This window comes from Salmo salar, chromosome ssa05 (genome assembly GCF_905237065.1).
Source record: "Salmo salar chromosome ssa05, Ssal_v3.1, whole genome shotgun sequence".
Classification (NCBI taxonomy): Eukaryota; Metazoa; Chordata; class Actinopteri; order Salmoniformes; family Salmonidae; genus Salmo; species Salmo salar.
Genome location: NC_059446.1, coordinates 4,694,699 through 4,710,458, shown reverse-complemented (window position 1 = coordinate 4,710,458; position 15,760 = coordinate 4,694,699). Strand labels below are relative to the sequence as shown.

Sequence of the window (15,760 nt, the reverse complement as noted above, 5' to 3'; positions counted from 1 at the left end):
TTCCTTCCTTCCTTCCTTCCTTCCTTCCTTCCTTCCTTCCTTCCTTCCTTCCTTCCTTCCTTCCTTCCTTCCTTCCTTCCTTCCTTCCTTCCTTCCTAGTATTGACTAACTGTGGTGGGGTGCAGTGGGTCCTTCCTTCCTTCCTTCCTTCCTTCCTTCCTTCCTTCCTTCCTTCCTTCCTTCCTTCCTTCCTTCCTTCCTTCCTTCCTTCCTTGTATTGACTAACTGTGAGGGGGTATCTTGGTTCCTTCCTTCCTTCCCCCTCTCTCGTCTACAGGCCTGAGCACAGCATTTTACTATGCTAGCATCCCAAATGGCACCCTATTCCCTGTATTGTGCACTACTTTAGACCAGGACCCTATTCCCTATATAGTGCACTACTTTAGACCAGGGCCCTATTCCCTATATAGTGCACTACTTTAGACCAGGGCCCTATTCCCTATATAGTGCACTACTTTAGACCAGGGCCCTATTCCCTATATAGTGCACTACTTTAGACCAGGGCCCTATTCCCTATATAGTGCACTACTTTTGACCAGGGCCCTATTCCCTATATAGTGCACTACTTTTGACCAGGGCCCTATTCCCTATATAGTGCACTACTTTAGACCAGGACCCTATTCCCTATATAGTGCACTACTTTAGACCAGGGCCCTATAGGGAATAAGGTGCCATTTGGGACGCAGGCATGCCACCTTCCTTCTGAAGTACAGGAACAGCTGTGATCTAAACCTGAGCCACTGACACAGGTGCTGGTGTCCATCACTGTTCGGACACACTCACTCACTCACTCACTCACTCACTCACTCACTCACTCACTCACTCACTCACTCACTCACTCACTCACTCACTCACTCACTCACTCACTCACTCTCTGCTGCCTCTACCTCTCTCTACCGTTTCACTTATTCTTACTAATCACGCTGTATCTCTCACCACTCACTATAATCTGCTCTGCTCGGCCTTACTGTCTCTACTGGTTTCTATTATAATCTGCCCTGCTCGGCCTTTCTGTCTCTCTCTCTGTCTCTCTCTCTGTCTCTCTCTCTGTCTCTCTCTCTGTCTCTCTCTCTGTCTCTCTCTCTGTCTCTCTCTCTGTCTCTCTCTCTGTCTCTCTGTCTCTGTCTCTGTCTCTCTGTCTCAGCCCATGCCGCCTCAGAATACCAGTCACCTGAGGGGCCTGCATGTGGTGGTGATGTGTTTCTCTGTAACAGATGCAGAGAAGCTGTAAAAACACCTTTTTAGTTGTATCTTTAATTGTTTCCAGCCTGGGTAGATCATAGGGGATTAACTCGATGTTAAAAGTCGTTTTTCATGAGGAATAAATTTAATGTTCTTATATTTTGATGTTTTTGACGTATTTATTCCCCCCCCCCTGAAAACAAACCAAACCAGATGCTTATTTTCAACAAGCTGCCTGACCGCAGAATTGTATCCACGTTCTTCAATCGTCAGTGTTACACAGATGTAGGAGTATCGTCCCATTTCCAAGTTAAGGGTTACGTTTTTAGACACTCATTCTGAAGGGTTAAGGCTTGGGATATAGAAACCTATTGTCCACGACTGGTCCGAACACACAACCTTCTGATCCACAACCTTCCAGAGTCGTGGGATTACCCATGGCGGATTACCCGTGGCAGTCGTGGGATTACCCATGGCAGTTGTGGGATTACCCGTGGCAGTTGTGGGATTACCCGTGGCCGTGTGGGATTACCGTCCTCGTGGGATTACCCGTGGCTGGGATTACCCGTGGCAGTCGTGGGATTACCCGTGGCCGTCGTGGGATTACCCGTGGCCGCGTGGGATTACCCGTGGCCGTCGTGGGATTACCCGTGGCCGTCGTGGGATTACCCGTGGCCGTCGTGGGATTACCCGTGGCCGTCGTGGGATTACCCGTGGCAGTCGTGGGATTACCCAAACCTACTTGATGGTAATAGCTCTCAATGTTGCCCCTAGTGGCTGTGTTTGAGGGCCTTTCTCAACATCCTCAAGACATGGGTAGACGTCTAATTTCAACATCAATCTCGAACGACCTGGCTTTTTCTTTTCTTCTAGTACTCTGCAGTCAAGGGAAGGTGAAATGAAACCACTCCACAAGGGAACTGTATCCTCCGCTATGGGACTAGACTTTCTCTCAGTCTGTTTTTTAATGTGCTGAATCAAAGCAGTTGAATCGTATAGCTTAGTGGAACACGCCAGAAACCAATGATTTAGGGTCTAGAATCCTCTGATCATTTATGAGCCAATAGTCTAAAGGGATCAATAACAGGATAGGACGGGGTAATCGATGTCTTCGCCGACCAGGGTCTACATCCCAAATCAGACCATAGTCCCCATGTAGTGCACTACTGTTGACCAGGGCTCTATGGACCATAAGTCCCCATGTAGTGCACTAGATAAGGAATAGGGCTCCATTTGTGACTCAGACGATGTCTACATGACAGAAATCAGTATTCCAGCCGGGGTTCAGCCCTGTGATGTTCAGCCTTGCTTTGGCTTTCTCTGGCTCGCTCTCCTTTTTATTTAGTGATCTGATGTTGAACACTTTGTACTCTCTCAGTGATCTGAGACTTTGACACATTTCGTTAAGCCTCCGACACAAGGCTGAGTAAGGTCCTTACTAAACACGTTCTGGCGTCTCCTCTCTCTTCATACCATCTCCGGCGTGTGTATTAACAGCCTCTGTTGATGTTTTTTTTTTAAAGGACACTTTGATGCGTCTCCAAGTGCCACCCTATTCACTATATAGTGCACTTCGTTTGACCAGAGCCCCGTGCGGAGAGGGTGCCATTTGGGACCCTGCTGCAGCATGCCTGGCAGGGCAGGGACTCTGAGGGCACGTGTGGTTTTTAAGGTTCATGTATGCAGCCTGTTCCCTACTGAGTGTGATGTGGCTGTAACTCATGTCAGGAATGATCCAATTAATCTACATGACATCACTGAAATATCATTCACGCTAGTTAATATCGTCTAGTCAGTTAGGTGACCTGTGGTGCCGTGTCGGACTGCTAGTTAATATCGTCTAGTCAGTTAGGTGACCTGTGGTGCTGTGTCGGGCTGCTAGTTAATACCATCTAGTTAGTTAGGTGACCTGTGGTGCCGTGTCGGACTGCTAGTTAATATCATCTAGTTACTAGTTACTAGTTATTTAGGTGACCTGTGGTGCTGTGTCGGGCTGCTAGTTAATATCATCTAGTCAGTTAGGTGACCTGTGGTGCTGTATAATCCTGTTAGTTAATATCATCTAGTCAGTTAGGTGACCTGTGGTGCTGTATAATCCTGCTAGTTAATATCATCTAGTTAGTTAGGTGACCTGTGGTGCTGTATAATCCTGCTAGTTAATATCATCTAGTCAGTTAGGTGACCTGTGGTGCTGTGTCGGACTGCTTCATTTTATTAGTACCTTCTCGGACTGCTAGTTAATATAATTTAGTTAGCCATACATTACGTTACATCATGTCGCAAATAGTTTCATCTTTACTCATTCATTTTATACAATAATTAGATGCAAACCTCATAACTGAGGCACCTGTATGAACAGAGTTATGGTAATGTGGCTGTATTGTCTTTCATGAGGTCACAAACATGAAACAAAACGGACCGGGTCGTAGCAGGCTTCTCCAACCAACCGTTTGCACGTTCTCCAAAATAGGAATATTGTTCAATTCTCACATTTCTGGGATGGTCAGGGAGAGCGGAGGGACATGGTCGTAAGGGCATAATACTGCCCTTCCTCCTAACATATAGGGTGGGGGGTTGTTCACATCTCTGCTAGCCAATTCACTGAAAGAGTCAGCGTCATGACAGTCCTTTTTAGGTGCCTTTTTGGCAAACTCCAAGCGGGTTGTCATGTGTTTTACTGAGGAGTTGCTTCAGTCTAGCCACTCTACCGTAAAGGTCTGATTTGGTGGAGTGCTGCAGAGATGGTTGTGCTTCTGGAAGGTTCTCCCTTCTCCACAGAAGAACTCTGGAGCTCTGTTAGAGTGACTATTGGGTTCTTTGTCACCTCCCTGACTTAAGGCCCTTCTCCCCCGATCGCTCAGTTTGGCCCGGCGGCCAGCTCCAGGAAGAGTCTTGGTGGTTCCAAACTTCTTCCATTTAAGAATGATGGAGGCCACTGTTTTCTTGGGGACCTTCAATGCTGCAGACATTTTTTTGATACCCTTCCTCAAATCTGTGCCTCAACACAATCCTGTCTCGGAGCTCTACAGACAATTCCTTTGACCTCATGGTTTGGTTTTTGCTCTGACATACACTGTCAACTTTGGGACCTTTATATAGCCAGGTGTGTGCCTTTACTGTCCAATCGTTTGAATTGACCACAGGTAGACTCCAATCAAGTTGTAGAAAACATCTCAAGGATGATCAATGGAAACAAGATGCACCTGTTTCGAGTCTCATAGTAAAGGCTCTGAATACTTATGTAAATAAGCTATTTCTGAAAAAGGGGAAGGGGTCTGAATACTTTCTGAATGCGCTGTAGTTTTGGTTGAATGCATTCAGTTGTGCAACTAACTCGGCATTTCCCTTTTCCCCAAAATATAATCCACGGTAACAGATGAGTGGTGACGCTAGCTCATAAAAGCTTCGGTCCACATCTGTAGTGGATCATAAGCAGTGATGTCATAGTGCTGATTAAGACTCTTACCTCATGTCCTCATTGTGGCGTAGGGAACCATCTGGTTGAACACACACACACACACACACACACACACACACACACACAAGACGGAGAGAACTTGTCAGGCACAGAGCCCTTAGGTTCCCTCTACAAATCATTAGCCGGTGATAACAGACCCCGAACGTCAATCCCCTTGATGACTTTGTGTATGTTTATTTAGTCAACACGGTGTTAAAAGTCCTTTGAGGTCCGCTAGCTGCTGGGGTCCGCTAGCTGCTGGGGTCCGCTAGCTGCTGGGGTCCGCTAGCTGCTGGGGTCCGCTAGCTACTGGGGTCCGCTAGCTACTGGGGTCCGCTAGCTGCTGGGGTCCGCTAGCTACTGGGGTCCGCTAGCTACTGGGGTCCGCTAGCTACTGTTAAGAGCAAGATGGGACATGTCTGTTCACTGGTTTGATTGATTGGTGTGAACATACTAGGCCCAGGACTAGTGGTTTTTAAGTGTGCACTTTCTTCTCTCTGATCCTGTTATTAACCAATATGTTCCCTTTGACTAGATATCTGGTCTTCCCTCTAGATCAGCCCTGGTACTGACTAGATATCCTCCTGGTCTTCCCTTTAGATCAGCCCTGTTACTGACTAGATATCCTCCTGGTCTTCCCTTTAGATCAGCCCTGTTACTGACTAGATATCCTCCTGGTCTTCCCTCTAGATCAGCCCTGTTACTGACTAGATATCCTCCTGGTCTTCCCTTTAGATCAGCCCTGTAATTATAGATATCCTCCTGGTCTTCCCTCTAGATCAGCCCTGTTACTGACTAGATATCCTCCTGGTCTTCCCTCTAGATCAGCCCTGTTACTGACTAGATATCCTCCTGGTCTTCCCTTTAGATCAGCCCTGTAATTACTAGATATCCTCCTGGTCTTCCCTCTAGATCAGCCCTGTTACTGACTAGATATCCTCCTGGTCTTCCCTCTAGATCAGCCCTGGTACTGACTAGATATCCTCCTAGTCTTCCCTTTAGATCAGCCCTGTAATTATAGATATTCTCCCGGTCTTCCCTTTAGATCAGCCCTGTTACTGACTAGATATCCTCCTGGTCTTCCCTCTAGATCAGCCCTGTTACTGACTAGATATCCTCCTGGTCTTCCCTCTAGATCAGCCCTCTAATTATAGATATCCTCCTGGTCTTCCCTCTAGATCAGCCCTGTTACTGACTAGATATCCTCCTGGTCTTCCCTCTAGATCAGCCCTGGTACTGACTAGATATCCTCCTAGTCTTCCCTTTAAATCAGCCCTGGTACTGACTAGATATCCTCCTAGTCTTCCCTCTAGATCAGCCCTGTTACTGACTAGATATCCTCCTGGTCTTCCCTTTAGATCAGCCCTGTAATTATAGATATCCTCCTGGTCTTCCCTCTAGATCAGCCCTGTTACTGACTAGATATCCTCCTGGTCTTCCCTTTAGATCAGCCCTGTAATTATAGATATCCTCCTGGTCTTCCCTCTAGATCAGCCCCGTTACTGACTAGATATCCTCCTAGTCTTCCCTTTAGATCAGCCCTGTTACTGACTAGATATCCTCCTGGTCTTCCCTCTAGACCAGCCCTGTTACTGACTAGATATCCTCTTGGTCTTCCCTCTAGATCAGCCCTGTTACTGACTAGATATCCTCCTGGTCTTCCCTCTAGATCAGCCCCGTTACTGACTAGATATCCTCCTAGTCTTCCCTCTAGATCAGCCCTGTTACTGACTAGATATTCTCCCGGTCTTCCCTTTAGATCAGCCCTGTTACTGACTAGATATCCTCCTAGTCTTCCCCTTAGATCAGCCCTGTAATTATAGATATCCTCCTGGTCTTCCCTCTAGATCAGCCCTGTTACTGACTAGATATCCTCCTGGTCTTCCCTCTAGATCAGCCCTGTTACTGACTAGATATCCTCCTGGTCTTCCCTCTAGATCAGCCCTGTTACTGACGAGATATCCTCCTGGTCTTCCCTCTAGATCAGCCCTGTTACTGACTAGATATCCTCCTGGTCTTCCCTCTAGATCAGCCCTGTTACTGACTAGATTTCCTCCTGGTCTTCCCTCTAGATCAGCCCTGTTACTGACTCATTAACACGAATTGCTTTGTTGTGTATCAATTATAGTAGGTTAGCTTCAGAACAATACCATTTACATGCTTGTCTTTGAACCGTATTCTAATAAGCACTGTGTTGTTTATGACAGATGTTTGTTCCATTTAACCCTGAAAATATTGAGAGACGGAAATATTAGGTGATTCTTTTTAGTTCACATGTACTTGTACAACTATACTGTTGGATGAACCAGAGGCTGAATGTTCAGTGGGATTTCACAGGTAATCGTAATGTGTTCTTGTCAGTGGCTGGGTTTAATAGGCCAAAGGTCTATATTTCTGTATAAGTGAGCGCCCCTGTTGAGCACCACAATCCCTCCCCCCCCCCCTTCTCTCTCTCCCTCTACAGCTGACCCCCGGGGGTAAGGCTGCCCAGGCCGGTGTGGGCGTGGGAGATTGGGTGGTGTCCATTGGAGAGACCAACGCAGAAGACATGACCCATGTGGAGGCACAGAACAAGATAAGAGCAGCAGAGGAGTTGCTCACCCTCACCCTCAGCAAGTAAGATAATATAACTAGCCCATACTCTATATACTATACTCACCCTCAGCAAGTAAGATAATATAACTAGCCCATACTCTATATACTATACTCACCCTCAGTAATATAACTAGCCCATACTCTATATACTATACTCACCCTCAGTAATATAACTAGCCCATACTCTATATACTATACTCACCCTCAGTAATATAACTAGCCCATACTCTATATACTATACTCACCCTCAGTAATATAACTAGCCCGTACTGTATATACTATACTCACCCTCAGCAAGTAAGATAATATAACTAGCCCATACTCTATATACTATACTCACCCTCAGTAATATAACTAGCCCATACTCTATATACTATACTCACCCTCAGTAATATAACTAGCCCATACTCTATATACTATACTCACCCTCAGTAATATAACTAGCCCGTACTGTATATACTATACTCACCCTCAGCAAGTAAGATAATATAACTAGCCCATACTCTATATACTATACTCACCCTCAGTAATATAACTAGCCCGTACTCTATACACTATACTCACCCTCAGTAATATAACTAGCCGTACTGTATATACTATACTCACCCTCAGCAAGTAAGATAATATAACTAGCCCATACTCTATATACTATACTCACCCTCAGTAATATAACTAGCCCATACTCTATATACTATACTCACCCTCAGCAAGTAAGATAATATAACTAGCCCATACTCTATATACTATACTCACCCTCAGCAAGTAAGATAATATAACTAGCCCATACTCTATATACTATACTCACCCTCAGTAATATAACTAGCCCATACTCTATATACTATACTCACCCTCAGTAATATAACTAGCCCATACTCTATATACTATACTCACCCTCAGTAATATAACTAGCCCATACTCTATATACTATACTCACCCTCAGTAATATAACTAGCCCGTACTGTATATACTATACTCACCCTCAGCAAGTAAGATAATATAACTAGCCCATACTCTATATACTATACTCACCCTCAGTAATATAACTAGCCCATACTCTATATACTATACTCACCCTCAGTAATATAACTAGCCCATACTCTATATACTATACTCACCCTCAGTAATATAACTAGCCCATACTCTATATACTATACTCACCCTCAGCAAGTAAGATAATATAACTAGCCCATACTCTATATACTATACTCACCCTCAGTAATATAACTAGCCCGTACTCTATACACTATACTCACCCTCAGTAATATAACTAGCCCGTACTGTATATACTATACTCACCCTCAGCAAGTAAGATAATATAACTAGCCCATACTCTATATACTATACTCACCCTCAGTAATATAACTAGCCCATACTCTATATACTATACTCACCCTCAGTAATATAACTAGCCCATACTCTATATACTATACTCACCCTCAGCAAGTAAGATAATATAACTAGCCCATACTCTATATACTATACTCACCCTCAGTAATATAACTAGCCCGTACTCTATATACTATACTCACCCTCAGTAATATAACTAGCCCGTACTGTATATACTATACTCACCCTCAGCAAGTAAGATAATATAACTAGCCCATACTCTATACACTATACTCACCCTCAGTAATATAACTAGCCCGTACTGTATATACTATACTCACCCTCAGAGTAATATAACTAGCCCATTCTCTATATACTATACTCACCCTCAGAAGATAATATAACTAGCCCATACTCTATATACTATACTCACCCTCAGCAAGTAAGATAATATAACTAGCCCATACTGTATACACTATACTCACCCTCAGTAATATAACTAGCCCGTACTGTATATACTATACTCACCCTCAGCAAGTAAGATAATATAACTAGCCCATACTCTATACACTATACTCACCCTCAGTAATATAACTAGCCCGTACTGTATATACTATACTCACCCTCAGTAATATAACTAGCCCATACTCTATATACTATACTCACCCTCAGTAATATAACTAGCCCATACTCTATATACTATACTCGCCCTCAGCAAGTAAGATAATATAACTAGCCCATACTCTATATACTATACTCACCCTCAGTAATATAACTAGCCCATACTCTATATACTATACTCACCCTCAGTAATATAACTAGCCCATACTCTATATACTATACTCACCCTCAGCAAGTAAGATAATATAACTAGCCCATACTCTATATACTATACTCACCCTCAGTAATATAACTAGCCCGTACTGTATATACTATACTCACCCTCAGTAATATAACTAGCCCGTACTCTATATACTATACTCACCCTCAGCAAGTAAGATAATATAACTAGCCCATACTCTATATACTATACTCACCCTCAGTAATATAACTAGCCCGTACTCTATATACTATACTCACCCTCAGCAAGTAAGATAATATAACTAGCCCATTCTCTATATACTATACTCACCCTCAGCAAGTAAGATAATATAACTAGCCCATACTCTATATACTATACTCACCCTCAGCAAGTAAGATAATATAACTAGCCCATACTCTATATACTATACTCACCCTCAGTAATATAACTAGCCCATACTCTATATACTATACTCACCCTCAGTAATATAACTAGCCCGTACTGTATATACTATACTCACCCTCAGCAAGTAAGATAATATAACTAGCCCATACTCTATATACTATACTCACCCTCAGTAATATAACTAGCCCGTACTGTATATACTATACTCACCCTCAGCAAGTAAGATAATATAACTAGCCCGTACTGTATATACTATACTCACCCTCAGCAAGTAAGATAATATAACTAGCCCATACTCTATATACTATACTCACCCTCAGTAATATAACTAGCCCGTACTGTATACACTATACTCACCCTCAGCAAGTAAGATAGTATAACTAGCCCGTACTCTATATACTATACTCACCCTCAGTAATATAACTAGCCCGTACTGTATATACTATACTCACCCTCGGCAAGTAAGATGGTATAACTAGCCCGTACTCTATATACTATACTCACCCTCATTAATATAACTAGCCCGTACTGTATATACTATACTCACCCTCAGGAAGTAAGATAGTATAACTAGCCCATACTCTATATACTATACTCACCCTCAGTAATATAACTAGCCCGTACTGTATATACTATACTCACCCTCAGCAAGTAAGATAATATAACTAGCCCATACTCTATACACTATACTCACCCTCAGTAATATAACTAGCCCGTACTGTATATACTATACTCACCCTCAGCAAGTAAGATAGTATAACTAGCCCATACTCTATATACTATACTCACCCTCAGTAATATAACTAGCCCGTACTGTATATACTATACTCACCCTCAGCAAGTAAGATAATATAACTAGCCCATACTCTATACACTATACTCACCCTCAGTAATATAACTAGCCCGTACTGTATATACTATACTCACCCTCAGCAAGTAAGATAATATAACTAGCCCATACTCTATATACTATACTCACCCTCAGCAAGTAAGATAATATAACTAGCCCATACTCTATACACTATACTCACCCTCAGTAATATAACTAGACCGTACTGTATACACTATACTCACCCTCAGTAATATAACTAGACCGTACTGTATACACTATACTCACCCTCAGTAATATAACTAGACCGTACTGTATACACTATACTCACCCTCAGTAATATAACTAGACCGTACTGTATACACTATACTCACCCTCAGTAATATAACTAGACCGTACTGTATACACTATACTCACCCTCAGTAATATAACTAGACCGTACTGTATATACTATACTCACACTCAGCTAAGAATATAACTAGACCGTACTGTATACACTATACTCACCCTCAGTAATATAACTAGACCGTACTGTATACACTATACTCACCCTCAGTAATATAACTAGCCCGTACTGTATACACTATACTCACCCTCAGTAATATAACTAGACTGTACTGTATATACTATACTCACCCTCAGCAAGTAAGATAGTATAACTAGACTGTACTGTATACACTATACTCACCCTCAGTAATATAACTAGCCCGTACTGTATACACTATACTCACCCTCAGTAATATAACTAGACCGTACTGTATATACTATACTCACCCTCAGTACCATACCAGAATATACCATGCTTACTAAACCATAAAACACACAGTATCATGAAAGAACCCACCACACCTGTTTACACAGCAGTGACAATTTATCCCATCCTTAGCAGGTAGCTAGCAAGACCAGACACCCACAGGAAAACACAATACATTTATTTACACTGAACACCGTACAAATCAAATTGTATTCGTCACATGCGCCCGAATTACAACGGGTGTAGTAGACCTCACAGTGAAATGCTTACTTACGAGCCCCTAACCAACAATGCAGTTTAAAAAAATACAGATAAAAATAAAAGTAACAAATAATTAAAGAGCAGTAATTATTTGTGTGGCTCAGTTGGTAGAGCATGGTGTTTGCAACGCCAGGGTAGTGGGTTCGATTCCCATGGGGGACCAGTACGGGGGGAAAAAATGTATGAAATGTATGCATTCACTACTGTAAGTCGCTCTGGATAAGAGCGTCTGCTAAATGACTAAAATGTAAATGTAAATATCAACAGCGAGACTATTTACAGGGGGTATCGATACAGAGTCGATGTGCGGGGGCACCGGTTAGTTGAGGTAATATGTACATGTAGGTAGAGTTATTAAAGTGACTATTCATAGATAATAACAGAGAGTAGCAGCGGTGTGAGGGGGGGTGGGCAATGCAAATAGTCTGGGTAGCCATTTAATTAGCTGTTCAGCAGTCTTATGGCTTGGGGGTAGAAGCTGTTTAGAAGCCTCTTGGACCTAGACTTGGCGCTCCGGTACCGCTTGCCGTGCGGTAGCAGAGAGAACAGTCTATGACTAGGGTGGCTGGAGTCTTCGGCAATTTTTAGGGCCTTCCTCTGACACCGCTTGGTATAGAGGTCCTGGATGGCAGGAAGATTGGCCCTGGTGATGTACAACCAAGCCACCGTCTACCCTCTGTAGCACCTTGCGGTCGGAGGCCGAGCAGTTGCCATACCAGGCAGTGATGCAACCAGTCAGAAAGCTCTCGATGGTGCGGCTGTAGAACCTTTTGAGGATCTGAGGACCCATGCCAAATCTTTTCAGTCTCCTGAGGGGGAATAGGTTTAGTCGTGCCCTCTTCACGACTGTCTCGGTGTGTTTGGACCATGTTAGTTAGAGGAGTGGTTTGAGATGTCTTGCTTTCTAATTCTGTTGGAAAATCCATTAAATGAGATTAAAATCACTTTGGGTGATTTAAATAAAGCGAAGCATATGTAATTTGACGGACTGGGGTTTGGATAACATACCTGCTACCTACAGAGGCATGTGGTATTTACTCCTCCTAGAAACTCCCTACTGAATTAAAACGTTTTTTTTTTTTTATATATATTTTTTTATGTCAAGCCAACAGCTAATTTCTAACAGGAAATGAAAGACATGGTAACCATTTATGTTTGGTTAGAATCTCCTGCATCGACAGATATAGAGGTGTTGAACTAACCAAGCCACCGTCTATCCTGTCCGTTTCATCTATTGCGTATCAGCTGCTGTTGCAGCTATTTAACAGTGAAACCTTGTCGCAACAAGACGGGTTGTAGTGGTTACTTCAGGTCACACACAGACATGGAACCAATACTGTTTGGTGAGGGTGTCTGAACGACCTCTAGCGTAATGTGATCGAGACAAAGGAGATGATTGTGGACTACGGGAAAATGAGGGCCGAGAAATGCCCTCATTCTCATCCACGGGGCTGTAGTGGAGCAGGTTATGAGAGATTTAAGTTCCTTGGGGTCCACATCACCAACGGAATATCATGGTCCAAACACAACAAGACAGTCGCGAAGAGGGAACGACAAAACCTATTCACCATCAGGAGACTGAAGATTTGGCATGGGTCCCCGGATCCTCAAAAGGTTTTATGAAATTTGACAAATCTGATTTGAACTGTAGATAGCGATGGTACAGCGAGGGAGTGTCTGAACTGGAGATAGCGATGGTACAGCGAGGGAGTGTCTGAACTGGAGATGGTGATGGTACAGTGAGGGAGTGTGTCTGAACTGGAGATGGTGAGGGAGTGTCTGAACTGGAGATGGTGAGGGAGTGTCTGAACTGGAGATGGTGAGGGAGTGTCTGAACTGGAGATAGTGATGGTACAGTGAGGGAGTGTCTGAACTGGAGATAGTGATGGTACAGTGAGGGAGTGTCTGAACTGGAGATAGTGATGGTACAGTGAGGGAGTGTCTGAACTGGAGATAGTGATGGTACAGTGAGGGAGTGTCTGAACTGGAGATAGCGATGGTACAGTGAGGGAGTGTGTCTGAACTGGAGATAGCGATGGTACAGTGAGGGAGTGTCTGAACTGGAGATAGTGATGGTACAGTGAGGGAGTGTCTGAACTGGAGATGGTGATGGTACAGTGAGGGAGTGTCTGAACTGGAGATGGTGATGGTACAGTGAGGGAGTGTCTGAACTGGAGATAGCGAGGGAGTGTCTGAACTGGAGATAGTGATGGTACAGTGAGGGAGTGTGTCTGAACTGGAGATAGTGATGGTACAGTGAGGGAGTGTGTCTGAACTGGAGATAGTGATGGTACAGTGAGGGAGTGTGTCTGAACTGGAGATAGTGATGGTACAGTGAGGGAGTGTGTCTGAACTGGAGATAGTGATGGTACAGTGAGGGAGTGTCTGAACTGGAGATGGTGATGGTACAGTGAGGGAGTGTCTGAACTGGAGATGGTGAGGGAGTGTCTGAACTGGAGATGGTGAGGGAGTGTCTGAACTGGAGATGGTGAGGGAGTGTCTGAACTGGAGATGGTGATGGTACAGTGAGGGAGTGTCTGAACTGGAGATGGTGATGGTACAGTGAGGGAGTGTGTCTGAACTGGAGATAGTGATGGTACAGTGAGGGAGTGTCTGAACTGGAGATGGTGATGGTACAGTGAGGGAGTGTGTCTGAACTGGAGATGGTGATGGTACAGTGAGGGAGTGTGTCTGAACTGGAGATGGTGATGGTACAGTGAGGGAGTGTGTCTGAACTGGAGATAGTGATGGTACAGTGAGGGAGTGTGTCTGAACTGGAGATGGTGACGGTACAGTGAGGGAGTGTCTGAACTGGAGATGGTGATGGTACAGTGAGGGAGTGTCTGAACTGGAGATAGTGATGGTACAGTGAGGGAGTGTCTGAACTGGAGATAGTGATGGTACAGTGAGGGAGTCTAGATACACTGTTAATAAACAAGGCTGTGTCTGACTGGCCGAAAGTAGGGAATAGAGTGCCATTTCGGACACAATCAAAGCAGAGACCAGATCTACAGTTAGAATGTGAGGCCTGAGTGACTTCAGGAATATGGCTGACTGATATTACGGCCTGCCTGAGTCCATCAAGAAGGTTTAGAGTGACTCCAAACTATTCCGCTTTCCATTCTGACACCTCGCTCACTCGCTCGCCCTTACTCTCTCTCTCTCTCTCTCTCGCTCGCCCTTACTCTCTCTCTCGCCCTTACTCTCTCTCTCTCGCTTGCTCTCTCTCTCTCGCACGCCCTTGCTCTCGCTCCCCCCCCGACACATATGGAAAAATCTGAAGTGCTGAATTGACAGTCTTCCTTCTTGAAGAGGTCACGTAACAGCCTCAACCGAAAGCCTAAAAAAGGAGTGAGTGTGTCTGAGGAGGGAGACTGTAACTACCTCATCCGTTTGTGAGGGAGAGAGAGAGAGAGAGAGAAAGTCATATGTCTGTGATTTAATAGATGAGTAATGAAAACCGACATGTGGTCTGCATCCGAAATAGAACCCTATTCCCTTCAAAGTGCACTCTGGGGCCTGGTCATAAAGTAGGGCACTATCTGCCTCTATAGTGGAGCAGCGGTCTAAGGCACTGCATCGCAGTGCTAGCGGCGTCACTACAGACCCGGGTTTGATCCCAGGCTTTGTTGCAGCCGGCCGCGACCGGAAGACCAATGAGGCGGCGCACAAATTGTACACCAACTGGTTACCCAGAATGACCCCAGCCCAGACCTGTACACCAGTTACCTGGTTACCCAGAATGACCCCAGCCCAGACCTGTACACCAGTTAATTGGTTACAACATTTTGACTGGCACTATCTCATCCCATCCTACAAAGGAGAGAGAACCCTCAAATGTTTGCATCATAGTCCAAAGCACTGGCTTTTCCAAAAGGTTCTGCATGCTTCTCAAATTGAGATACAGTACTTGGACTAAGTGGCATAGCTAGGCCAGAAGAAAAATGTACTCCTTTTTAGTTGACCCCAGAATTCTTTGCTTTTTGCTCTAAGGACAGGACATACATTTTTCAGCCAGACTAATGCCGACACAGCTATATCAATGTAACACATGTACCAGCACGTAAAACCCCAATGATTAGGAAATGGGCATAAACGCACGGGGCTTTTGTAGGCCAACGCACGGGGCTTTTGTAGGCCAACGCACGG

At 44.2% G+C, this 15,760-nt stretch overlaps 1 protein-coding gene across 1 annotated transcript in view; it reads left to right on the top strand.

Moving 5' to 3' along the window:
• The window catches only part of LOC100196664 (PDZ and LIM domain 7), a gene marked incomplete at its 3' end in the record, with an annotated part of 74,052 nt that overhangs the window by 27,168 nt on the left and 31,124 nt on the right, over positions 1-15,760 (top strand). Inside the window, 1 exon segment of the mRNA NM_001141693.1 lies at positions 7,104-7,255. Coding sequence (NP_001135165.1) covers positions 7,104-7,255 — 152 coding nt within the window.